Source organism: Nipponia nippon, unplaced genomic scaffold (genome assembly GCF_047370975.1).
Source record: "Nipponia nippon isolate SJK-2023a ecotype South Korea unplaced genomic scaffold, ASM4737097v1 scaffold_2, whole genome shotgun sequence".
In the NCBI taxonomy this organism is placed as follows: Eukaryota; Metazoa; Chordata; class Aves; order Pelecaniformes; family Threskiornithidae; genus Nipponia; species Nipponia nippon.
Genome location: NW_028262336.1, coordinates 47,336,749 through 47,361,807, shown reverse-complemented (window position 1 = coordinate 47,361,807; position 25,059 = coordinate 47,336,749). Strand labels below are relative to the sequence as shown.

The 25,059-nt window shown below is 46.7% G+C and overlaps 1 protein-coding gene across 1 annotated transcript in view; it reads left to right on the top strand.

Moving 5' to 3' along the window:
* BEND2 (BEN domain containing 2) overlaps positions 1–17,683 on the top strand; it is a 74,301-nt gene extending 56,618 nt beyond the window's left edge. Inside the window, exon 12 of the mRNA XM_087759179.1 lies at positions 17,565–17,683. Coding sequence (XP_087615305.1) covers positions 17,565–17,614 — 50 coding nt within the window. The 3' untranslated portion in view covers positions 17,615–17,683. The remainder of the gene's footprint in view (positions 1–17,564) is intronic.
* The last annotated feature ends 7,376 nt before the right edge of the window (positions 17,684–25,059 follow it).

Genomic DNA, 25,059 nt, shown 5'->3' with positions numbered 1-25,059 from the left:
GAAAGGGAAGAAGGGAGGGAGGGAGAAAGAAAGAAAGAAAGAGAAAGACATGAAAAAGAATGAAAGAAAGAAAAAAAGGAAAATGTGGACCAACTAAAACAAGCTGAAAAACCCTACTGTTTGTGACCTAGATTTTAGGGAAGGAAAGGACTGGCACTTGAGGGTATGCTGATGCTGATTTGTGACCATGCATGATGGCCAAACTTCTCAAGACTGACCAATGATTTTGGGTGCCTCAGTTCCCAGCGACTGAAATGAGACAGGCTTGCAGAGAGCTGCGTGCCCGGAGTGCCCCCACGAACTGCAGGCACCCCACGCACAGCCATACTCCTCTCTGGACAGCCTCAGTCCACCGACAGGCCAGGTCGATGGGCCTCTGCGGCAGCTGCGGGGCAGCGGTGTCCTTCCTGGCCCTGTGCTCACCGAGCCCACCTTGGTCTGGATTCCTGTCCCTCCGAAACAGCCCAGCCCTCGCTGCGGAGGGGCAGCAGGTCCGACTCACACCCACCCAGCCTGGCGGTTTCCCCCTTGCAGCAGGAGCCGCGGTGGCCCCCCAGCCTCCCCCTGAAGCACTGACACCCCCGTCAGAAATTAGGGGCTGTTTTTTTGTTTGTTTAACAATAAAGCCAGCAGCAGGTTCCTATGGCAGCCATCCCCCCACAGGCCCCCCGTCTCACCAGTTGCCATGCAAGGGGGGGGGTTGCAGGGCCAGCCTCCCCATGCCCCCCCAGCCACCGACATCTCCCCACATCCCACTAATGGCAGCGCCTCCCCCAGATTACCGAGGGCCACGTGAAATTATTATTGATAATGACAGGAGCAGCAGTGGTGCCAGCATCCCCCGCCCCACGCACGCAGGCCTCGTGCCCATGCCGGCCGGTGGGCCCCAGCGCAGTGGCAGCCGCCCTCGGTGGCCACAGGAGCTGCCCTGCCGCCCACCCCGAAGGGGTTCCCAAGGCTTCTCTCTCCACACCCCTACATAGATATGGTTCCCCCATGCATTGAAACACAGCTGCCTCTGGAGCAGCTGTCCTGCAGCTGCTGCCACCCAGAAATTTCTACAAAAAGCTCTTTCCAGCGGCACTTGCCTCGGGTACGGAGCCACAGCAGGGTGCCCGTGCACCCAGCCTGCGCCACCTTCCTTGCTTCAAGCCACACTCAGCTGGAAAGCTGCAATGTCACTGATCAGGGCTCACAGGACAGGGGCGGCAGAGAATTTTGTTCCCCCTCTCCAGAAAGCGTGGGCCAGCTGGTGAACGTGAGCCAACACAGCTCAGCAAAACCCACCCCCTGGCCGCCCGCCATCTTCCCCTGATGAATGAGCTGCAACACACTCAAAAGGTGAGAAGGCCCAGCCATACCCGTATCCTGCAAACCTCGGCAAAATGGGTGGTAAAAACCTGTGAAGTAGGCTTTTTTTTTTTTTTTCCCCATTCTGTTTTCATTTTTTGTTCTTGCTTTTGGGCTCCCTGCCCCCATGCAGCATGCCCGAGCGGGTCGGGGCTGCGAGGACGGGGCTGTGGCAGGGCTGAGCAGAGCCCCGAGCCTTACAGGCTGGGAAGGAGGGCGGACGTCAGGCTGAAGTGTTCAAACGAACGCTGTGCTTTTCCTAGGGTGACGTCAGGCCACCTTTTCTGCTCGAATTGTAGTAAAAATAAATACAGCTAGAATGTGTGGGCACGGTTTGGAAAAGGATTAAGGGGACGTTTTAACATTGGTCTCACTGAAGTGGAAATGATTTCTGATAGCCAGCTGGAAGCTGGCAGAGGCACTAGGCTGAAGTCGAGAGTTCGTGCAGCTGGGGTTTCATAATATGAAATTGCTAGCCTTTCGTTTATTACTTCAGAGTCAGATCCTAAAATCTTATTTATACGATTAGTCCCTCTGGGCCATATCCTTATTTCTCTTACACCAGACCGACTCAGGAACAGAGGAGGGGATGTCTGAGAGGCAAAGCCTCCTCATTAAAAGGTCCCTCTAGAATGGAAAAATAAAAGCCAGCTATGGTAATGCCCTCTAGCCTGGAGCTAGGAGGCATGGACCGACACAGAAATAAGCTACACACCAGGCAGCTTTCTTCAGCAGAACTAGCACAGCCCTCCAGAGGCCTCCACTAGCTCCTTCTTCAGATGGGGGTTCAGTTCAAGTACCTGGTACTAATCATCCAGGTCATTAATTTTTTGGGTCCAATTTATCTCAAAACCTGTTCCCCCCTCCACACTGAGCAACACAGCAGTCATTACTAGGGAAGCATTTGGCGCAGAGATGGCTGGCTCAATAGCCTGGCTCCTTCGTTTGAAGCCACAGCCAGGTGCCCAGGACATCTTGGGGTTCCTGCTAGTTTGCTGCCTGGCACTCATTTAGAGTGAGCCAGCCCTGAATTTTCTGGGATAAAACTTGGGTAACACACCGGGGTAGTGCCATACAGGCTGTGTGGACCAGACCATAACAGGTCTGACCCTGCTGCATGGTCTTCCACTGCTATCCCAGCAGGCCTGGCACCTTACGCCTTCCCTCACGCCACATCCGCATCCCCACTCCTCACATCCCTGTGGAGCCAGGCTACAAAGCAACTGTTCTGGAGGGCTGCAGCACAACCCTCTCATTGATTTGTGCACTTCAGACTGTCCCGGCCTCCCCAGCAATGCTGGTAATTACGATGGACAGGCTGGTGTGTCGCATAGTGTGGATTCAGCCATTTTGCTGCAGACAGAGCCAGCCTGGAGCAGTGTGGGCAGAAGATGCTGCATCATGCTTGGTCTGGAGGCCAGGGACCGCTGGCAGGGCAGGTGCCCTTAGCTGTGCAGTATCACCCTCATTATGAATTTGGAGAGAGGATGTACCAGGTGGGACCCTGGACATCGGAGACCCCTCCCAGAGCAGGATGATGGGCAGAGAGCAGGGAGGCACATCTACTCCACGTGTTAGCCTGGTACAGAAATGTCTGAGGTCATGGAGACCTGAGCTAGTCCATCCATGTGGTGAAGCACAGGTTTGCCAGCTCAGCCCCACGTGCTGCCTAGGCAGCTGAGCCCACTAGGCAGGATTTATTAACACGGGGGCGGTGGCAAGGCAATTCCTCCAAGCTTGATTCTGGAGCTGGGGGAGTGCAGCACAAGTGTCCCTATATATCTGATCCTGTTCCTACCTCCCACACAGACAGTGTGGGGCTCCTTGCACCTGGTGGAATAGACTCTGCCATATTTTGACTCCTGAGCCTGCACCTTTATCAGCAGCCTCCTGCACTAACTGTTGTGGAATGAAAAGGAGGGGGAGAAAAGGCAGGAGGAGGAAGATGAGGAGGAAGGAAGTGGCCAAAGTCTCTGGCACACAACATGAACTCAAATGAAGGCAGTCTGCTTTCTGGACTGTGTTCATGCTGTATAAATACCCCCTACAAATCAGAGAAATGGGAAAAGACTCTGGAGCAAGAGCCTGCAGAATCAAGACTGCAGGGGCACGTACAGTGCACTTATTCAGGGATGTGAGAGGCTCCAGGATCCAGCAGAGAAATTCCCCAGAAGAAACGTTATGCTGGGGGGAATCCACCAATTACTCCTGTTAGCACCTGCAAGCATACTTTTTAACAAAGCAGCATTCTCTCACTCCGTAGAAACGCACAGCACATCTCGCCAGGCTAATTAAATAGCAACCCCTCCCTTACAAATAAGGGCGCTGCAGTGGGTGTGCGTGAGCTTAGCCCCTGTGCAAAAAGGGCAATCGTTCCCACGTTGGATTCCAACAGGGAAATAAAAACTTCCAGCAACAGGGATCTGCTCTGCGCCTGATGCCACAGCTCAGCTCACTCGGCAAAGCAAGCCCTCCTCCGCCTCCCACCCAGCCGGAGCAGCTGCGCGGCGCGCTGCCCCCAGCCAGCCTGCATCCGCCTGCCCAGGCTTCATGGGAGCAGGCGAGCTCCGCCGGCTTCTTGGCTCGGCTTCCCAGGCCCTGCCTAATTGACAGCCAAGGTGCGTGTAACGCCATGTGCCGCGGAGCAGTTATGTTTGTCAACCTGGAGGGCTTTGTGCAAGTCCTATAAAACACAGGCAAAGTATATCCAGCGCAGCGTGGTTCGGTGTGCCGTGCAGTGATGTCGTCTGCACCTGGACACCTCTGGGACCTGTTACCGTTGCCAAGGGTGGGATAAAAAGTACTTTGTTTCTTAACTGCATTTTTGAAAACTGAGAATACTGCTCAGGGATTTCTGAAGCTTGAGTTGATTAGCAGTTAATGATGTGTGTCCTGAAGAAAAAGTAAGATTAAATATTGTGCTCGTATTGAGCAGGGCATTTTAAGCTTGAGATTTACAGCTATTTTGTTGGTATTTCATGAAGTGTTTAGGTCTGCCCAACTCTTGGTTACACAGCCGCTCAGTATTTTGAACACTCATTTTATGCAGATACAACTTAAACAACTGATGATGTATTAAAGTGTGTAAGGGTATGCGTTATAACAGCATGTTAACATTCAGGAAACACTATGGGAAAACAGACACCCAGTGGGATGGGAGTCACTCCTTCGGCAACCTGCAGATCCGTGCTCAAGAGCTGCAGGCTCATCCCAGGACCGTTCCAGTCCCAGTGCCAACTGCCTTGCAGCTCAGGCACTGCACCTTCCAGCCTGGGAAACGTGCTGCAGCAAAGCTTGTCCTCTTTGCTTGTCGCCTCAGCCCTCCCCACTGTCTCTTGACTCCTCTCAGCTGCAGTTGCCTTGTACTCACTTTTGAAGCACTGCACAGCCCTGCGCTTTCCCACGTGTTGCATTTCCAAGTTATGTTGCCCACCTGTGGCCTCCATCCTGCAGACATGTCCCAACTCGGCTGCCTGGGTGTCACCCCCGCACCATTTCTTTCCATGGCCCTTAGGGTGTGGTGCAGCTTTTCTGCGGGAAGCTACCACGCTCTTACTACTTACCTGTTTTGATGCCTTCCTTCCTGAAGACCTACTTCTGTCATGTTTTCTCCAGGGAATCCCATACATACATATATCTATGTAAAAGAAAGGCGAAGAAGGAGGTGGCGTTTCCTAATCTCTAAGGAGAGAAACAAATCATGCCTTCGCTCCCTTTCTAGGGGTTTGTCTCTGTAACAAGATGAAGGTGTGCTTATAAAGATGTACAAGAGCAGCAGAGATGAGGTGGAACAGGCTTCAGGCCTCGCTGACAAGTCTTGGGAGGGCAATAGGGTTGCTGAGCTGTTCTGATTCCCATACACCATTCTTTCACTCCTCTTGTTACCCAGGCTAAGTAGATTCAATGAGGCATAGATATGCCCAGCCATGCTACATTCATACATTTTGCTGCAGAGACATACTGCAAGATCAACACCTAACACATCATGCTTAGCAAATGGTGACAATTCAGTGCATAAAATGAGGGCACTAATTTTTTTTCTCTCACGTGGGGAAAATTTTCTCACGCAGTACCACTTGTGCAAAAGAGTAATTATTTGCCACCATATGAAATGTAGCCAAACAGGCTAAGCTGGACAAAAGCTTCAGGTCCTACGTAGCTATTGAGAGTTTCCAATTAATTGAACACTCGACTGATAAATGCACACAGCCACATTTGGATAGGCATCTTGTTAAAAGCAACCCTTCCACCCTAGGGAAACCCTAGGGAAATAATTTATAGTGCATGCCTGTGGTGTACTTTACAATACATAAAATTTATATCTCAGGCAAAAAAAAAAGGCTAAAGCTAGAACTGGCTGAAAGAAATGAAGCAACACATCTCTCAAAAGTTCTGAATCTGCATGCGCAAAGTCGTTAGTCTTTAATACATATGAATTGATAAAACTTATACTTCCAGTTTGCTACACACACAGAGACGCAAAAAGCAGAGTAACTAATGTTGCTCAGTAGATGCTGTATGTTATTACTGCTGTTGCTGGTATGGAGCTCATACAGATTTCCTTACCAGGATAGCTGTGAAAACCTTCTGACTTTCTCTCCCCAATTCCCAAATGCGAAGGTGAATTTCTATCTTGCAAGAGGTACTACAGCTCACATTATAAATTGGCTCTGCTCCCCGGCCTGACCGAGCCCACTCTGTGTGGCCAAGGGGATTAGCAGAAGTCAGCTTAAGGGATTTTTTTTTAGAGGAAACAGGATGCATTGTATGTATGTGAGCCTTCCGAGGCAGCTTAGCAGGAGCACAGCAGCGCTGCCGACAGGGATAATAGCACTGCTAATAGGTATGGCACATCTTCCAAACGCATTCAAAATACTGATGGCTGCATCTCTTTTTTTTTTTTTTTTTTTTCCCCCAAGTGGCAAACACCAAAGAAAACCTATAAAATAATACTTTATTTTCACTAACATCCTCTTGAAGGAAATATGACTTAGTCTAGAGTTATCTGCTAATTTGGGAGAGAAAGGTTTTAATGCATTGTAAAACAATCATTTGAACTCTGTTTTAGCATTGGTTTTCTGTAAAAGTCTAAAGGTCATGTTCCTACTTACTGTAGGATTATATCTGGTGTATATCCAGATTCACAAATAGCTAAAGAATAAAAATTCTTTCTTTGGCAGCTGCAACAGAGTGTCTTAAGCAAAATCATGTGTTTGAATCTACATCCAGACATGGGTCTTACTAGTACAGGTCTGGAAATTTCTCCTACAGTCGGACATAGATTGCAAGCCCTGTATTTTAAACAGAGCACTGGGTTTAATTTGGATTGCTTTGTCCACACAGAAAAACTTATAGGTATTCACAAACATGACCCTTGGATCAGTCCGACAATAAAGTTTGAATCTAGCAAAATAAACCCACATGGCTAATTTGATTTGGCTTTCTAGGAGTCCCCTTCTTTAGGCAGACCTTTCTACCTCTAGAGCTGGGGATGGGACACTTCTTCAAACACCAAGCTATTGTACATGTCAGAACTTGAAAAGCATTTTGAAAGTCAAAGAAAGTAGAATCGCTTCAAATACTATCACAAACTCCCTTTCTTTTAGATTAAAAAATGGTTCATGGCTTACTACTGATTTCCTGTGAACATGTTTATTGGCTGAGAGTTTCACCCACTATTTTGATGGAATATCAAAACTGTGGGTTCTTCTATTTGATGACCCTTTATGTTGCACAAATTTCATGGGTCATATGGTAAGATTTTTTTTTTTTACTGATTGGATGAATAAAATAACTTATATAAGAAAAAAACAAACACCACTAGTGAATGAGGTGCTTCTGGCACAAACACTTGGAGGACTACTCATTCATTCTTAAAATTCATGCCACTTTCCCACACAAGGGTTGTCACATACTTGGCAGTGGTCCAAATAGCATAAAACATAATCTAGGAATAAAAGCAACTGAATGCAGGTCTTTTAGCTGCAAAACATCTACAGATCAGATTCTGAAAAAATATATTTTCAGCCATTTCTATTAACAGTGTTTGCTGTAAAACAAAACCTACTTACACAGATGGCTGTGTGTTAGTCCTTCTGGGATATTTTTTTTTTTTAACCCTTAACTCCTGCATTTTATCTTCTTTTGTGGGTTTGAGTTAGACCATCAGTGTTATTTTCATAGAGCTGTTTGTGTTCTAATTAAGCAATAAGGAGCAGAGCCCGTCCTGGGGATTAGGAGTGACTTGGAGTGTTGACGCAAAGCTGAGAGCCATTAGCGACACCTGGCCATTAATTCCCCAGGAGATGCTAGTGCCAAACTCATCAGGGCTGTTTCTAACAATCCTTGCTGCTTTTTTAATGGGGAAAAATATATTTTTGACTTTTGGAAAGTACTGGAGGGCAGGTGAGATTGCTGCAGTTTACCATCAAGGAGATGACAAGAATAAAGGCAATATGAATGATTACAACGGTGTCTATAGAAAAATATTTTCTTATTTGTCAGCCCACACACACATTCCCACAGCAAGTAGATATTCAAAATACAAATCTGAGGGAAGAGGTGGGAGATACTTTCAGAGCTACCAACTTCCAATAAACCAAATTTCACTAGACGAACCAAGCCAACTTCCAAACAGCACAACACTTGCTGTTGATCAGTTTTTAAACCACTTTCATTACTGTTGTTTGATAACCGTATAGAATAATGATATGAAAAGCTTATCCAATTAACATATTTATGCTTTACTTGGCAGAGAGGGAATGGTGGGTATATCTATCTAAGCGCTTTTGCGTTCCTGCTGGAAATACATTACCCGTTCCCATCCATCCCCCCTCTCTCCTCCATGCTATTACAGCACCTTCATCCGAGACAGCCTTGCATCGCTTCTGGGAGAACACTTTCACTAAATTCTTACAGGATATTAATGGACATTCATGTATAGTATTGCCGTATGAATGTTTCAATGACCTAGATAAATGTGCATAATTTCCTTTGTGTGTAATGGGCATGAGTGTTTAATTATGACAAGTTGTGACTTTTGTAGTTTATCTCAGCCCCCCAGGGAGCCCTTGAAAATGAAATTTCCTATTCCCAAGTATGCAGCGAGTGCAATTTTACAATAACCCTATACTAGGATATCATAATCCATGTTGCTTCCTCCTTTTTCCTCCACTTAATGTATACAGAGGAGTACAAACACTGAAACAGGAGTTTGTGTGAGATGGTGGGTTTGTAGAGAAAGCAGAAGGTTACAAATGAAAAGAAAGATTTAATGGGAAATGGGCTGCAAGACAGCAATCAGGATGATTTTTTTTTACAAGTCACTTAAATTACTGACCACACATTAATTCTGAGGTTAACTCCGTTGGTTAAACTAATCACTATTAATCAATGAAGCTGTTAATCAAATTGCTGAGAGCACAGGACCGAGTAAATTGGACAGTCAGATAATCTCTTGGGCTGACCAAAGATGCAGAAAAGTTGTGTGCTCCTCAGAAAAATGAGCAATGAGCTAACTAGTTTGCATGCTGCTGCAAATGATGTCTGTTTGCAACAGCATTAAACCCTGCTATGCCTTCCTTAGGTTTTAGGGGGTCTTTTTACCCATCTCCTGACTTTCTGCCAAATGCGTGCTTCTGCCCCCCGCTCACCCCCTCTCTCTCTCACATAGACACATGCAAGCGAGGATGGAAAAGGTTCGCAATGGAGAGGCTTCAAGTGGAGGATTGATGGCTGGTGATTGTGAGGCCAAATCACTCACTATACTTGCTTTGCGCTACATGATTTCCTGCTGTTGTTTCTAGTTACAGTAGATAATAAAAACTGTTACAAAACCCTCTTAACAAGAAAACAAAACACAGATGGCATGTTGAATGTAAAGCATCTGGGGATGGCAATCGACTCTGGCCTCAAAAGCTATTTTGTTCCATCCCGGTTTTCTTGAGAAAGTGGGAAAGGGACGGCAGGAAATGCTGCGCGAGTTGCTGGAGCGAACTTCACCAGCTACCAAGAAACTAACCCTATGCTGGGAAATAACCGGGTCTGCAGCGGGATCGTGGCTTTCGGGAATGCTTAGGGCTAATGCGTAGTGTTATTATCCTCTTATCTCTTGAGGCCTTGGCTGGGAGAGCCATCTCCAAGATGTTCGTTCCTCAGATTGATAGCCAACTATTTGAGGACCTGCATGGACACTTCTGAAAGAAAGAAAATGTGGATATTATTTGTGCTATAAATTCCGAAAATGGAATAATAGTCAAGGCTTAAAGAGCAGATGATGCCTTACAGAAAACTTTTAAAAACATACCATTGAGAAATATTTATGTCTTGCATCATATTTTGTCTTTCTCCTCCCTTGTTCTTTGGTAATACAGATAGCGAACCAAATCTGGAAATCAATTACACAGCATATGTTTGGCATAACTTCACTGACCCCTTTTGTGTTTGTTAGCCTGTCTTTAAAGACCAGCACCACAGAGATCAGCTGGGTTCAGTTTCAATGCAAAGGTCCCCGCAATGAATGCATTCATCTATTCCCGGGGGCCAGCCTTGGAGAGTGCTACCTGCTGGGGGAATATTACCCATTTGTTTGTGAGAACATGAAAACAGATAATGACAGACAACAAAACGGCTCAGCCCTCGTCCTTGTTGGCAAGCGAAAAGCAATGGAGCGTATCTCGGGGAAGATTTACGCCAAGATGCTTTGGTCTTATTCCCTGGTGTGAGCTGATGCAGGCCGCGCGGGCTGCTGCGATTTAGGCTGACTGCTGAGGCCTCCTTTTCCAGCAGACATGAATTTCACTGAGCAAGAGAGAGGCTTCCACATTTGCTGTGTTGGGTGTCTCCAGGCCTCCAGGGTCTCGACGGAAATGATTTACTGACAATAGGTGTCAGCGTCTGCATTTGGCCACATATTTAGGTAGCTCTTTCTGGCTCTTTTCCTCCATGGGGGCTGCCAATATTAGCCTCAGGTGGTCCACAGTCTGCTCAGCAAAAGCAATATGATGCAGAGTGGACTGAAATCCAGGGGACAAACAAGAGGCTTGACAACGCATATTTCTTTGTTCCTACTGACAGAGGCTATTCCTCTCTTACCAGACATATCCTGAATGCACCGCCACGTCTACAAGCAGCTTGCCATGTGACAGGGGACAACTTGATGGCAAACAGATTGAATGCAAGTCACAAGGGTGGCTTTGAAGTGGCTTTGAAGCTGGCATGGATTTTGCTTGACTAGTTTGCGTATGGAAAATTCATGGCAGGTATATGGCAATGCGCTGGGCACAGCAGAAGAGTGAGTGGGTTTCATATTTTGCTGAGGACAGCTGATGCTTGACTGGCTTTGTGTGTTGGGAACAGCATCAGCCTAGAGTTCATGGTTATTTTGAAGATGGGGGTGTTAGCTTAGTCAGCTACCTTACTCACTGTGGTGTTACTCACTACTTCCCAGTGACTCTAACAACATATCAGAGTTCAGCACAGGTGCTCCGGCCGTGGGGCATGTTTTAGTCTGCGTTGTTTGAGCATCACGCATAGTTTTTGAGAAGCAGAAGGGATCCGAGTATGGAAGACACTCGTCGCTGTTCTGTTGCACTTGCCTGAAGGTGCCACTTACCAAAATTTTCAATGATCGTGGCATTTCTGACAGTCACAGTAGCCTCCCATTCACCAAGAGGCCAAGCAAGGGTGTCATCTGCCAGAGGGAACCTCTGAGGGGCTGCATGGCAGGTCGTTACAGCAGAGGCTGAGCAGTGCAATGAAATCCAGCCAGAGCCTGTGATTCCTCTTAACCATGTCCTGTGTAACCCTGTTTCACTGAAATAGCTAACCCAGATGGTCAAGTGGATTGTGGTTGAGAAAATTTGCTCCTGTCAGTTTGTAGCAGGGCTCGCATCCAATGGCAGCTCTTTGAACCCTGTCGGGGGTGCCACAGAAACTGGTAGTTGGCAGGGAAATGGCCTCAGGACATCCAGTGAGGGCTGTGACACATGTCCAACATGGTTCATTAGTACCTCCCAGCTTCCCTGCTGAGACAGGGATCTGTTGCAAGGTGATGCTTGCCCCTATATGAATTTTGTGAGGGTGTTGCGCTTCGCTACTGACCAGTCCCTGGTGTTAAGCTGCGGGAGCAGGTGTCTGAGAGTCCTACAGCGATGCTGCAGAGAGGCATAGCTGCGAGCTAGGGGCAGCAGATAACAATGTGAACAAGGTGCGGTCCATTTGTCCACTGTGGACTGTGAATTTCCCCATGAGATGGCTCATACCACTCCGGGAGCAGTACAAGAGCACTGATGCCCTGCACCTGAAAGGGTGGTTGCAGCCTCCCGGGAACACCAAGCTACGGATGAGCCTCAGGCCAGGCCCTCTCTGATGCCCCAGCACTTCCCACAGGGTGCATGTTGCCAGAAAAGCCTTTCATGTTTCTTGGCAGAAAAAACATTTGTGAACTTGGAGTCACAGAAGGAAGCCCAGGTGAGCAACATGAGCACACAGGGCCTTTAATGGCATATACAAGGTTAGCGAAGGCTTCATCTGCTCTAGGAGTTGGGTTTGGAGGTTTTCGTCTTTCTTCAGCAAGGCAAACCTGGGTGAGGAACGGTTGCCAGAGAGTCCAGAGCCTGCCCATGCAGTCGTCAGGTGTGTGCCTGCACAGGGCTTTCTCACAAGCGGTAGAGGCCCCTAGGCACTGCTGCAACGCACAGAGCAGCCTTCCCAGCGACATGCGTCAAGGCCGCCCTTCTTGTGCCTTTGGTATAGAGCTTCTCTGTGTGCTTTCACATCAGCTATGTGAGGTTGGACAGGTGTATCTTACACTCTCCAGCACTGGTGCGGCAGGGCTTCCTCACCAGGGGACAAGGCCAAAAAGTCTTCGTGGAGGTTAGCAAATGAAGATGGGAGGTGCACTTGGTCTCAGGCATGGCTCTCAGGCGCAGGTGCAGATGACTGCAGACATGTCACCTCACCCATGTGGAGGACAGGGGTTAGAACCTGAGTCTCTGATACGCCGTTACCTGATCCTTACCCTTCAGATTCCTTTTCTTTACCTCCTCTGGCTGTCATTCTGGATCTTTTCTCTCTGCCACTGCTGCCTCGACTCTGAAAAACGTTTCAGACACGGTTTCATTGAAGCTGTGCAGTTTGCATTGCTCCGGTTGGTCTGATCGAAAAGGTGGAGGTTGTCGGAGAATTCAGAAATGTATGAGGGAGCATGGACCTGTGGCATTTATTCTTCATGAAGCCAGCCAGTGGCTTAAAGCCTCACCCGTCCCTCAGGAGGCAGGTACTACTTTCTCCTCCTCCTCATCTGCTTCTCCAGGCTGCCAAGCACCTGGCCTGTTCCTGGGAATTACCCAGTGGCCATTAGACGCATCGCCAGTTCTGCTCTCCTATATACTGATCTCATGGGCCCAGGTCATAAAATTATAGTACTTTCATGAAAAATACAAAGATTGGCATAACGACAAAGCAGTACATTTAGTACTGTAGACTAGACATATATATATATGCGTGTGTATATATATGTAAACAAAAACAGACCTAGTGTTTTGTGGCGTGTATTTTCAACAGTCTGCCCACAAAATCAGAGATGGCAGATGGCTGGCTTCTCAGCAGGCTAAGAATTAGGATTATTTGGGTGCCTTAGCTGCTCCTTGATACATATTCAGTTCAGTTTAATGCTAATTTTGATAGCTTTTTAAACCTGGGGTATTTTATGTTCTTTGATGTGAATGCAGCGTTCTTTCCTGACTTTGCTTTTAAAAGCTTCATGTGCATGTGTGTGTGTGTGTTTGACGAGAATAGCAGCATAGGCTAAGGAAGAAAATAATAGTGTGTGAACATGCATTAGCCTCCCGGCAGGGAAATGACTTGCCCCTGAGGGTCATGTCGGCCTTAGGCATTTAGAGAGTGAGATACCTGGAAATTTCATATCAGAGGGCTACAGAGACCAGGAGGGATAACTGGAAGGGGCTGGATGTCTAGACCTGGGCCGGGAAGCGGAGAGTTGAGGACTAGCAGTATACAGACCTGTCTGCTGCAGAGAAGGGTGAAGGATGTGTGGGGACACCCCTCCTCCCCCATCTTCATAAGGCTGCTACGGTTTCTGTAAGGAGTTATCAGTCCAAACACTCTGAATATTTCACTGGGGACTACGTTTTACTTACTTGAGTGGAAAATAAAAATTACATAGACATAGAGAGTTTGTATCAATACAGAGACAGGGGGGACATGTGCATCTTAAAAAATAAAAGCCAGCAGTCCCATTGCTACATCCAGTACTCAGAGTGTAAAATATTGGCATGCATTGCAATGGCTGGAGCTAGACATGTCAGACTTTGAAGCTCTGTTTGATTCCCTTATGAAGTATTTAAGCCAATTCTGGCTTGAAGCTAATTCCTTTTCCCTTAATTGCTGCTCAGATAATAGGAAGCCAAAAAACAAGCAAAGAACAGCACAACAAGTTCTGTGGTAGAGATGCACCATATTTTTCCCCGGAGTTGACTGGGCTAGGAGTCTGATGTGCTTTGCTGACATGGGAATAGTGGCATTTGGAGAGCAAATCTGTAGGACCTATTCGGCAGCAAGACTGCGCACTTCTTCACAGGATGATGGGATAGCTGAGGTTCGACAGCACCTCTGGAGCCTGTCTAGCCCAACCCTCTTGTTCAAATGGCTTTTTTGATACTAGGTGTGTGTTTCTCACCTTGCAGGACTTTAAGCTTTAGCTATGCATGAGCTGAGAGGGAGAAAAGAAAGACGCTCCCTTCCAATTTGCAAAATACATCAATTTTTCTCTCTTTCTACCAGAAGGATGAGAAGCAGACAGAGCCCATTTTGTAATCTGAAAAACTTATTATGTCCTAAAGGTTCCTCTGAGGGTGAAATTCTAGCCATTCCTTAAAATACTGTAAACCATACCTATTCCTAGTGAACTGCACGCAGTGAATCGGATTCCGTGAATGAAAGAGCAGAGCAGCGCCGCACTGAAGACAGGGGGCAGAACTCTCTCTCTGCTCCAGGGTCTTTTATACAGACACTGCCCCTGTTTTTCAGTTCTTTCCTGGATAATAATGTCCTACATAAGTGGCTCCTTAAGGTGCTGCTACAGTTACTCTCAAGTAATAGCTGTGCATCGGACAGTGCCTCTCTGAGAGCCGGCATTAAGGAAAGACCACCCTGACCACTGGTGGTGTGGCTCTGCAAGGAGCCTGCATTAACATTGCTGGGGGGCTCAGAGTGCTTGAATGCCGACTGCTGTGATCTTCAACTAAACATGCTGGTGCTGCATTAAGAGGGCTCTGGATTTTTTAAATTTCATCTACCTTATCTGTTTGAATGCAAAATATACCTTTCACCACATCCTCTTGTGCTCAGACTGTCATGATCCATTTTCCACTGTGTGCATCCAGATGGCTTTCACAGGTTAGATTTCTCCCACTGGTTTTTTTTCAATACAAAGATGTCACTGCTTACTTTAGGCACTAAGAGCGCTTAACCAGGATATTATTTTCTGCTGAAAGTTTTACTTTCCTAATCATGACTGAGTGACTTTCACAGACACATGCTCAGCCACTGAATCGTGGCTCAGCAGCTTGGCAGTTGCCTCCATCCCTCCAAAATTTGCAGCCTGCCATGGCTGTTCATGGAGACTTCACGGTCCCCTGGGACGCCTGCAGAGCCCAGTCCTCCCCCTGCCTGAAGTGTCGTGGCAGGCGAGGGACGACCTCTCTTGGCACACAGCTTGAGCTCCTCACTGCACCTTCTCAGTATCACAGGGCGCACCGATTGCTACCTGGTCACGTCTCTGCATCAAAACCTGCGGGGTCTGGTGATGTGCTGCTGGTGTTACGGGAAGCTTGGCAGCTCTGCCTCCCTGTAAGAAGGCCCATTGGCTGAAACCCAGAGGGGAGCGTGTCTGAGGACAGGGCGTTTGTTCTAGTAATGTCCTCCTGTTCCATTAAGTAGTTACTGAAATGTATGATGCATTCAGCTTTTTTCATATTATACACCATAATTGTATTAATAAAAGGTATTTACCCTTCATTATTTTCATTCTCCAGAGGATTACTGAAGACAGGATATAATTAATCCAGATGCTCATATGAATCCAGGGAGGTTGTGTGCAACAACCACTGTCTTTACTAAAAGTAATTGCACACATTCACCACAGTCCGACCTCTGTGGCATTTTAAGAGGAGCATGTCTAATTCATGAAAGGGAAGAATTGGTTATTATCTGTATTATCTGTAGCACTCCGGCTTAATTAAGAGTGTTAAAGAAAGATAAAAGGTAGGAGAGAAATGCAGGAAGATGAAATGATTTGCCCAAGGTCACAGAATGGATATTAGCACCTGGGTCTTTACAGTCCCAGTCTAGTGCCCAGCCCATTAGATCAGATGGCCTCCCAAATCACCCTTCCCGAAGATCAAATACGTTGAACACCCATGTAAACCTCTCAAGGAGAAAACCAAAAATATCTCAGCATAGTCTGATAAAATTATAGCGATGCACAAGACATCACTGGAATTCATTAAAAAGAGTATTTATTGAGAAGCAATGTTAAAAAGGAAACATTCATGCTTTAAAGCAGTCAAGGCAATGAAAGCTTCCACCTTGCTTCAATTTGGAAGTCATATTTTTGTAAAACTAATCAATTAGATCATGCTCCTAATTTAGAGTACTGATGCTTTCAGCTACATTTCTGAGCTAGGAACAGGCTTTCTAGGATTCACAGCTTCTGAAATAAAAATAATTGGTTTCTGAGGAATGTAAAGTGCTAAGGAAGTAACCACTTACCAACCTATTCATCCGGGAGCAGTTTAAGGAGCAACTTTACATCTCTGGGCATCTGCAAGATAAAAAAAGATACAGTTCATTAGCAGACAACAACGTTAACACTCAGGTTACAGCCGAAAGAAAAAAGCAAACTTCTTGGGTGTTTCAGCAAGGACGGCAGTATGAGCATCATCCCGTCTGAGCAGCTCTTGTTGAAACAAGTCCTTTGGCTGTATCTCCTGCCCCAGCCACCCCCCATCCTCCAGGAGACCCCTGCTCACTGAGGCAGCCTCTGCCTCTGCCTCTTCTCCCCCACCCCGTCCCCCATGGGCGATGCCGAGGGGCCGCTGGAAAGCTTAGGCCCAGGTCCGTGGCCAGCTCCTGCGTCCCTCTGAAACAACGTGGTGAAGAGAGCGAATGAGGGATAGAGCACTGGTCTTGATGGCAATCTCAACATGGGCAGTGACCTCTAAAATCTGTAAAAAACAAGCCTCTATCTCCCAAATTAAAAAGGCAACAGCTAAAATAGTGTTTGCATTTAAAAGATCAGTGCTGTTCTCAAGCATCTCCAAGGAAATCCAGATGGTAGTTTTCCAACAGAGAAATTTTTATTAGAAAATGTTGCTTTGCCAAAACAAAAGATCTGGAGGTGAAATCTGCCACTTCTGGGATGGAATTTCTGCCCAAACCATGGAGGGTCAATGGACTGTGAGATTAAGGTCATTTCTAGCTGGTACAATGGAGTGAGCTGCAGTCTGTACCAAAGCCAACCTAAACTGGCTAATCCAGAGTACCTGTAGAGACAGCAGGTGTGACTGGGTTTGAAATTGTCACATAGACCTATGTGAGCTGGATATTTGGGCTCCCATTTGCAAGCAATGACGATCCACCTAACCATGGGTGTCTAAAGCCGTTTGCAATATCATAGGTTGTCTGGGACATCCACGTGAGACTGGCAGATGTGGCAACACATCTGTGGGTGACCCGTGCCCTTCTGGACCACCAGCTTGGCTCCTGCTGTCCTTATGGCATCTCAGCTGATAATAAACAGTAATGTTTAGATAAGAATGGAGCCTTTTGCTGCTTTTTAGACACTTTGATGAGGATGCTTGACGTTAGACCACCTCGATCTGAAACACCGCTGTGGGCACACCTTCCTCTCAAACACAAGCCTGTTTGATGTGCCTCTCTTGGCAAGCCCCGCCGTCCAGCAGGGCCAGCAGTTTGGGTGCAGCTTTCTATTGACACAGCTGTAAAACCCACCCATTCTGGCAGTCAGGCAGATCCTGTTGGGCTGGGGCTCTCCGCCCCACATTTTGTGGCACAGTATAGCTTCAGCCTTTGTTTCAAGCCTCTTGTTTGAATCAAGTGAAGCAAGGCCCTGAACTTTGGGCTCCCTTATCCCTGGCACTACCTGTGTTCTCACATCTTTGTTTCTGCAGGCTCTCTGGAGAGGGAAGTCACCTCTAGCACTCAGGGGGTATGCTCCTAAACCCCACCGGCCACTTCTGCAGTGAACAGCTGTCTGGCGGCTCCAGCCCAAGGTGTTGCGTGCCACCTCCGTGGGGTAGGTCGGTCTGTCTTGAGCCTCTGGAGTCAGTGGAAAGAATCCATTAAATTTAGCAGACTGTGGAATTCCACCAGGTTTTTAATCGGAAATGCGAAAGAAAGCACAAAGGGTAGGATTCACGTCGCCTGATTTTAGTGGGTGTCTAGTGTAAGTGACTGTCAAGGCACTTTATACCGTATGGGAAGATAAGTGCCTCCAGCGGTTAAATCATAATGTTTCTCTTTCCCTTACATTATTTTTTATGCTTAAATGGCCATCTATTTCAGGGGAGGGGAAGAAGGCAGGTGATGGGAAAGTTCATTTGAAACAGACATCTCATATCTAATGGGCTGGGTAAGCTAATTCCCTGCCCTGCTATAGCAGCAAGCCTGCGGCTTTTCCATCTAATGCCTCACCGCCGCAGTGCAAGCGAAGGCTGCCCTTGAGCCTGCTAAAGCCAAACTGCTTGGCAACACTGAACAACCCTCACTTCACAGCTCCCTATTTTGTATGATCAGGATTCAATTCTCATTAAACTTACCGCTCACTTGACTTTAATAGGAGACAGATTTGAGTCCGGAACTGTGATACAGAACTGTACTTCTGTGAGTACTGTGAGTGTCTTCTTCCTAAAAGAGTCAATTTTAAAATCCAAAACAAAGAAAGATTAATTTGAAATTAAATGGGTCAAGCTGATCGCTCTGGGGATTACGCTGGCCTTGTGAAGGTGATAAAGGAATTACACTTTTCCTTAGACACTTGCGGTAAAGACTCATTTTGCCACTTCTGCACTTCCCAAAAGATTTAAACCCACTTCCTGATGTTCACTGTAGCTCCCATCTCAGATCCACGTACACCCAACTTTTGATATTCTCATAAGGTCCAAGGTTTCCTATCTCAACAGAAACTGGCCTAGATAACCCAGCAGGCTCTCCTCAGGAATCATTTTTCAAATGCATCTCTTTAAGAAAAATCCACCTGAGTCAAAACGTTGAAAACACTTAGAAATGACAGTAGGTACACAAATACACCTACACTATTGATCCTGCCTAGGACTTTTCTTTTCCCCAGGTGTGCTTGTGTGATTCTTTGCCAAGGGGTCATTGTATTCCCATGTCTCCTAGTTAAGTTTTTCATGCTCTTCTATTTCCAGCACTAATTTCTTCAAGCATTTGAACTGGGTCTGACAAGACTGTCAAGCAAGTGTTTGTGTTTTGCAGAGTCCTGTGGTATCATAAAGCACTAGGTTAGTATCTATCTAGATACTGACCAGTGGGCACCTAATGGCATCCTTCAGCCACAAACCAGGTACCAGACTCTTTCTGCAAGGGGAATGGTGAGCAAAGGATCCTGAAGAGAAACACTTCAGACCATCTGCCTCTGAAGGAAAACAGCAGAGAGTCTCCCGTCCAAAATAGCCAAGAGCCCTCAAAGCGGGAGCATCTACACTCGTAAGAATACTAGGGAGACATGGGCTAAATGGTGCCCTTAAAAAGGGGATACATATCTGGCCAGCAAACTTACTTTAAATCTGTCGCCAGGGATGGGACCTTCAGGTGAAGAAAGATACAGATAAACTACAGAGAACATAAAGGACAAAAAAAGAAAGTTGTGAGACATCTGGGAAATACAACATGGGTGGGTGGGTGGGGGGAAGGGAATGAGGGACGGAGGGAGGGAGGGAGGGAATGAGGCAGAGAGGAAGGACGGGGGGAAGGATTTAGTTGTTTGTTTCCTGGAAGGGAATACTGAAGAGAAGACAGGGATCTCAAGAGTGTCTTAAAATGTGTATAAACTTGCTACAAGTAGGATGTTGCTCATTTCTTCATCATGACCAAAGGCAAGACAAGAAATTATCAGCTTAAATTGCAACAAGAAAGATTTAGCTTAAATGTAATGACTGTTAAGAATTGGCATGGGCTACTGAGACTGACTGTGGAGTGTTTCAGGGCTACACAAGACACACATCTCTCAGTAATGGATGTTCATTCCTGCCTGAGGACAGGAGGATGGATTAAAATTAGCTGACCTCCTGAGTTTTAAGCTAAGCCTACATTTGTATGATTCTACAAAATCAAAACCAGGCAGTTTCCAAAAGAGATGTCGTCTCAAACCAGTATCTCTGCGGATGCTTGCTATTCCACTGTTGCTATTGGTTGGTAATATTTTAGGCTAATTAGTTGCATCTGCAATTATTTACACAAGTTAAGCAGACATACAAAGCGGCACGTGACGGGGATTTTTTTCAGTGTAGTCTTTGTTTTAAGCCAATCAATTAATTTGGCATCTAATCTCTGTTCCCCTTCTTCCCTGGGATTAGTTTAAATATTTGAACATGTTAATAAAGAATTTGAAATAAAAGCTAGAACACACATTTCGTTATAAATCTCTTAGTTTTGCAGAAACGTACTTTGACATTTTGTCAATTATCAAACAGCTTTTCCCAGGTACTTTATCTACTGCAGTATTAAAGGCGAGGTCTTGTTGAAATAAGAAAAATTTACCCAGAAGTATGGAAATCCACTGCATTTCAGGATAAAGCTCCTGCTCAGAACAGAACTCGGAATTTTATTTCAGAAAGAGATGTTGTTTTTTCTTGAACAGTAAAACTCATTTCTTTTGCAGCCTTGGGGTGTGCAGGGGATTTTTCCAGAAGGATTTATAGAAATGGTTACAGAGGGTAATATTTTTTAACAATTTATTTTTCTTTAGCTTTTGAAGGAGTGGGTTTCTCAGGTTCAAGAACTCTGCAGCTCAGATAATGAAAAGTAATTAAATCATAACCCATGATTTGATAACCATAATTTGATAATCTCTAGGAAATGCAAAAATGCATTCAATATGTGTTCTTACGTGACTGTTCCTGGAGTGTTACAGATTCAGGAGCAGCAGTCTTGCTAAAAAAAAAAAAAAATCTAAAACCCCTACAAGGTGCAATGAGATATTATTGACATTAAATTCACTGGAAAATATATAATGATAGAATGATTGAATACTTTCTACTGGAATTGAAGGCGCCACTTGCAAACCCAGCAATATTTTCAGCAATCACCGTTCCATCGTGCCTCATCGGTGCCTCTGTTCCTAGGCACCAAGTATGTAAGTGTCAGACCATTGCGACTACCTACCTGGAGCTCAAGCCAGCAAGCACACATGAGCATTTGAAGTTCAGCTAATCCTTGCCCTTTCCTGCTTGTTGGGCCTTTCATTTAAAATCCTCTGAGGTCCTTCTGTTTCTAGCTTTAACAGCACTGAGGGACAGAAGGCAATTTGAGCTGAAGGCTGTGAACGGTAGGTGCGCGCACCTTGGTGTCTGCATGGGCATGAGGTTTCTGCACTCCCATTGCAGATGAGGGGGATCCAAGGTGGGAGGGAGTTCGGTAAACACGGCTGTGCTGTGGCCCCTGAGATGCCTGAGGTCCAGCCCTGGCCTCCAGCTGCCACTCCAGAAAGGCACCCTTGGCCACGTCTCATACGTCAGCCCCGTATGAACACTCTGGACACCCCAAGGAGTCCCAGATGGCACAAGGTAGCCAAGTTTAGACACTAGTGTATAATCTGGAGAGGAGTTAATCTAAGCTGCCCATCAGCGTCTACGGTGGCATGAGGCACAGTTCTCCGTACCCTCCATTGACTGGCTCTCCCCTGATGAAAATGGAAATTTAGGCACCCAGCTCTGACGTGGAGACCTACTGTCAGAGACCTTAACCTGGACTTGAATCCCAGCTGTCTCTGAAAATTTCCCTGTGCCTGTGTGAGCACTCAAAGACAATTGCTATCGCTTCTGAGATTACCGCTTCTGAGATTACCCCAGCAACTCCCTTCTGTACCTCGAGCAGTGCTTGTCAGACCCTGCTGCTCTGCTGACTGGACGACATCTAAGTGATCTACATGTTCTTATGCATTGGTTTTTTTTTTAAATAAAGGCAGCAATTGCTCCGCTGATTGTCTTCCAAAGACGCAGGAGCCTAGTTATGATTGGCACACAAATAACAAAAGGAAGCCTTTTGAAATCAAAATTAAAGCCAAGACAGTTAGATATCCACAGCTTTTTTTCAAATTAATTCTAGCTAAGTTTCCAGGATGTCTTTCCACACTCCTCCAGCCATTTGTTTTTGCTTCCTAAAAAGCTCGGTGTTGTTTTTCTTCATTATTTAGCAGTTGCTGTTTTCCAGAACATAACGGCTGTGCTTCAGGTTTTGGCAGGAACAGCCCCTTTTTCTATGCTTCGTGCTGTTTGTGAAATGCTTTGGGAAACTTTCCACTGAAAAGCATTGTGAAAACGCAAGCTTATTATTCTTGCAGCAGGGAATAACAGGTTCGGCTGTCGACTCACTCTGTGAGCAGGTGCCAAAATCCTGCCGGGAAATACTGATGGATTTTGCTGATTCACTGCGGCAGATGGGACGTGTTAGCCGGGCTCTGCATACCAGGGGGTGCAGGGGGCTGCCTTGATTCGGCTCGGGGGTCTTGGCCTAGAAGAGGGAAAGTGAGAAAGTCTAAGATTTATACTACAGTAGTGCATAAAGCTCAGGTATTAAAAGCCCAGCCCCCAGGAAACTGGATGGGTTTTGGCCTTCCTCCGCGCCTTGGAGCTCAGTTTCGAAGCAAGCTGAGAGAGCCATCTGCTTGCTGACTGCAACAGAGCTGAGCGGTGCTTGTCTCTCCTCCACCTCCCTGTAATTGTTTGCCGCATGCTGAGCTTATCCCACCTCTCTGCGGGAGCACAAGGATCCGGGGCCAAAGTTTGAAAGATGTGCAGGTGCTATGCTTTGCAAGGGCTGAGTGGCTTGCTGCCCGGCATCCTCAGCACGGGGCGGTGGCAGCAAGCTGCTTGTCTTGGGTGGGTAAAGGATGCTGCATGGCTCTGATGGCTGGGATCTTGTACACCGTAGGGCCTTATGGGCTAATGTGACTTCTGCAAGGCAAATGTGAAGAAGCAAGGCTGGCTTTGGTGCATAACAAGTGGCACATCCAAACCGAGCGCTGTTGGCAGTACCAGGCTTTGCCATCTCTGTAAAGGCAGGACCCCTGCAAAGTGCTGGTGGAGCTGGGTGCTTGCTGGTGCACCTTCCTGGCCACCCTTCCACCCGCTTCTGTTGGACTGGATGGGACGCAGTCAGCAAACTCGAGGTGTAAGCCATGGGCTAAAGCAACAGCGAACTGTTGTACCCTGCTCTGTTAGACAGCCTGTGCTGCTAATTCCCAGGGACTGGGTGTGAGGAAGGGGGTGCCTCATAAATGCATGCAGGGATGTCATATTCCTTACTCCTGGATATGTGGAGAAAACAAGGGTTGATGCAGGAACTCGGCTCCCACAGTATCCTGGGCCATGTGTAGCACTGCAGGCTCTGCTGGGGTGTCGTGCAGGGCTGAATGTCTGCCTCGGGGGGTTTGAGCTGCCCACAACAGGGCTGGAAATACTTCTTGGAGACTTGCTGCTTAACAGGTTAGCAGACAGCAAGGAAAGCAGGAGGCAGAGGGTGGCAGGCAAACAAGAATCAACAGTATAGATGAGTGCTGTGCCAACACTAGGAATTGCATCCTAACTTATTAGTCAGCATTGTTGAAAGCACTTTAAAATAAATATAAAAAGGAGGAGGGAAAAAAAGATGCAGAAAACAGTTTAAAGGATCTCTCTTAGTGTGATATTTCTGGACTTAAGGTACTCTTTCCAAGGGAGGCTGTTACGGTATTAAAAAAACCCTTTGATTTGAGCAGTAAGATTGTTACTTCCATCTCTCAATTCATTCTGAAGAGAGAATCTGCGTTACTAACATTAGTGTGACCAGACAGAAATAAACCTAGCAAAGGTAATAGGCATTCATTGGCAAGCAAGAGAAAATCCTACAGAAATGGTTTTTCCTTACATTAGTTAGGTTTGCTGCTTTTCAAAGGAAAAATTGTAATACAGAAACATCCAGTAATCCCCCCAAAGTGTCCTGTATGTGTCTCAGCCATGCCCTTGCTGTTCAAGTCTCCTTCACCTGGCAGTTCACTGTCCCCGGCTCTCCCTCCCATTTCTTCACACAGATGGAGGAGCCAGCAACATTTCCGCATCCTTGACTATTCCACTTTTAGCAGCCATTTCCTCGTTTTTCTTCATAAGGAAGCACTTTTCTTGCTCTGTACTTCCATTAAGAAAATGTACAAGGCTAATAGTTACTAAAAAGAAAGTGACTAAAGCTATCCTAATGTTTTTATGGACTCATTAAAGGTCTTATTAATTTTTCTCCGTATTGGAAAAAATCTAATTTTTTACTTGTGACATAATCAGGAGTGGTACCCGGGTTTTCAGGGGTGAAGTGTTCGCACGTTAACCTTTCCTTCTGCTTGAAGCAATCGTTCTTGTGAACTTGCTGAACTACAAATCAAACCAGAGCTTTTAAAGGAGGCCCTTCTCCTCCCGACGTCTGTTGTACCCTTCCTTTGTGCTTTGAAGTGTTTCTCTGTGTAGCCGAGCTGGGACCAAGGTGACTTGTGGAGCAGCGCCAGGCTAACGGCACTTTAGTCCCTCCATCCCTGGGCTCCCCGTGACCTGGGGCTCCCCTGTGCCACCATGGGGCTTTGCTATCGGGGCCGTGACCCTGCTTGCCGGGGGTCTTTGGGGCTCACTTCCAGCTGCTGCTCCTTTTTTGCTTGCCCCACGTTGCCTCATGCTTGTTCTTGGTGGCAGGAGCTAGAAAGGGGCTCCAGACTGTGTTTGGGGCCTGGGGTAGCCCCGAGGACCCCACGTGCCAGCCCAGCACCTTGGTGGGAGAGCCACAGGTGAGGATGCTGTTGGCCCTGCTGCTGGGATGGGGCTGGGAGATGATCCCCACAGCCGGCCCCACGTCCCAGCACTGGGGAGCGAGGGGAATACCCACACGTTCCCTACCCAAGGGTGATAATGTGATAAGTAAACTTCTAATTGATTCAGTTACAACAGCTAGCGGCTAAAGTAAAGCAATAAAACTACAAAAGCATAAAAGTGAGGATACAGCGAGTGATTTACGGTGCGCTGTATCTGCTCGCCACTTGCCGGGGCTCCAGGGCAAGCAGGCGATATTTAGTGACGCAGCGGTGGCGGTGTGAATGTTAAACACAGTGTTTCACGAAGTGCCCCAACCCTCCCGACAGCCAGGCGTGAGTTATTTCAGAAACGCGTGGCATGTCTGTCTGATCCTGATGCATCTCTTAACATCGATACTTCATAAATCCCTGGTTTATAAATTCACTGCCAATGGAGAAAATAAATGTCAGTCTATAATCTGTTGTCATGGAAATAGTTGGGAAGTTCAATGTGCAAAGGTACGTAACTGGGGTGGGAAAATACAAATGTGGTCCTCTTGATTTTGCCTCTTGGAATTTTCTAATCTGGAAATAAAGGTAGAGGCTACACCAAAGCC